This window comes from Anopheles cruzii, unplaced genomic scaffold, assembly GCF_943734635.1.
Source record: "Anopheles cruzii unplaced genomic scaffold, idAnoCruzAS_RS32_06 scaffold00912_ctg1, whole genome shotgun sequence".
In the NCBI taxonomy this organism is placed as follows: Eukaryota; Metazoa; Arthropoda; class Insecta; order Diptera; family Culicidae; genus Anopheles; species Anopheles cruzii.
Genome location: NW_026454499.1, coordinates 988 through 2277, shown reverse-complemented (window position 1 = coordinate 2277; position 1290 = coordinate 988). Strand labels below are relative to the sequence as shown.

General features: G+C 52.0%; 1 protein-coding gene across 1 annotated transcript; it reads right to left on the bottom strand.

Annotated features, from left to right (window-relative positions):
- Nucleotides 1-520: 520 nt before the first annotated feature.
- Nucleotides 521-1077, bottom strand: LOC128276310 (prisilkin-39-like; the record flags this gene model as incomplete). The annotated part of the gene is made up of 1 exon (XM_053014779.1): nucleotides 521-1077. A coding segment is annotated over exon 1 (557 nt), but the record flags the coding sequence as incomplete, so codon positions are not given.
- Nucleotides 1078-1290: the final 213 nt, after the last annotated feature.

Genomic DNA, 1290 nt, shown 5'->3' with positions numbered 1-1290 from the left:
GTAAATTTACTGAGGCGCCGGTGTCGAGCATGAAGAGTATGGGTTCGGGTTCACCCCGAATGGTTTTCAACCTTATGCCGACAAGACCAGTTCCTATGCTTTCTAAATTTTTCTTAACGGGACCCACATCCTCCTTTTTATAGCTTTGTTGGATGGCGCTGTTCACGCTTACGTCTGGCGTGTCACTTTTCATCGCCTTGCCCCCCTCACCGAGCGTTATCCCTTTGTGCGCTCCAATTGTTTCACCCTTTTCTTCCTTCTTCTCGCTCTGGGAACCTCGATCGTCAGTACGTTCACGTAAGCTCCCTACTGCAAGTTTTTTGATTTCGGAGTATCGTTTGTTTGGCCAGGACGTGGCGCATGTGTACGATTGTTACTCGAGTGATTTTGATAACTCGTATTCTCTTGGCCCCATGGCCCTCGATGTTCGACTCGACCATTGCCCTCGTTGCCCCATTGCTCTCGTTGTGCGACTCGACCATGGCCTTCGTTGCTTGGCTTTTGGTCAAAGTGTTCATACTTTTGTTGGTTATGGTGTTTCTTGAATGACTTCTGGTGGTTATGATGATTTTTCCCGTTGTGTTGATTCGCGTAACCGTAGTTATAACCGCCGGGTTGTGTGTCGCAGAGACCGTAACCGTAACCGCCGTAATTGCTGTACGGTTCGGGGCCCCGATACTGTTCCCCATAGCGGGGGTCGTATCCGCCTAGTGGGGCGGAATAGCGATCATATCCGGGATAGCGATCATATCCGAGTGGGGCCGGATAGCGATTGTACCCGCCACGTGGGGCCGGGCTCTGGTCTCGGCCATATGGGCCGTACCCATTAACCGGGGCCGGACCATGGTGGTCTGGCCCGTATCCCCAAGGCTGGCTCCCCCGAGGAGGGCCCTGTTCTCGATTTCCCCATCCCTGGGTCATATACCCCCAATTAGGAGCATTAGGAGCAAGATTTTCGTCGCCTTCCGTAATCCGCAAACGGCGGGCCGCATCGGTGACGCGATCGGCACTGTCGTGCACCTCTTCGAGATACTCCATAAGGGTCTCGAGGTCCATCGTCTTGTGGATGAGTGCCATTGTTTTCAAGTTTTCTTCCCTTAATCCTGCTACGAAATGGTGCTTTAAGTGTCGCAGAGCGTATGGTTGCTCGCTGTCGGGGGCATGCGATGCTATCCACTCGAGCATGGTTCTCGTTCTTTCTCTATATTTCTTTAAGGTTTCGTGGGTCCTTTGTGCCAAAGTCTCAATTCTGTGGAAAACGGATTCCATACTATAGTGATCCCCGAATTC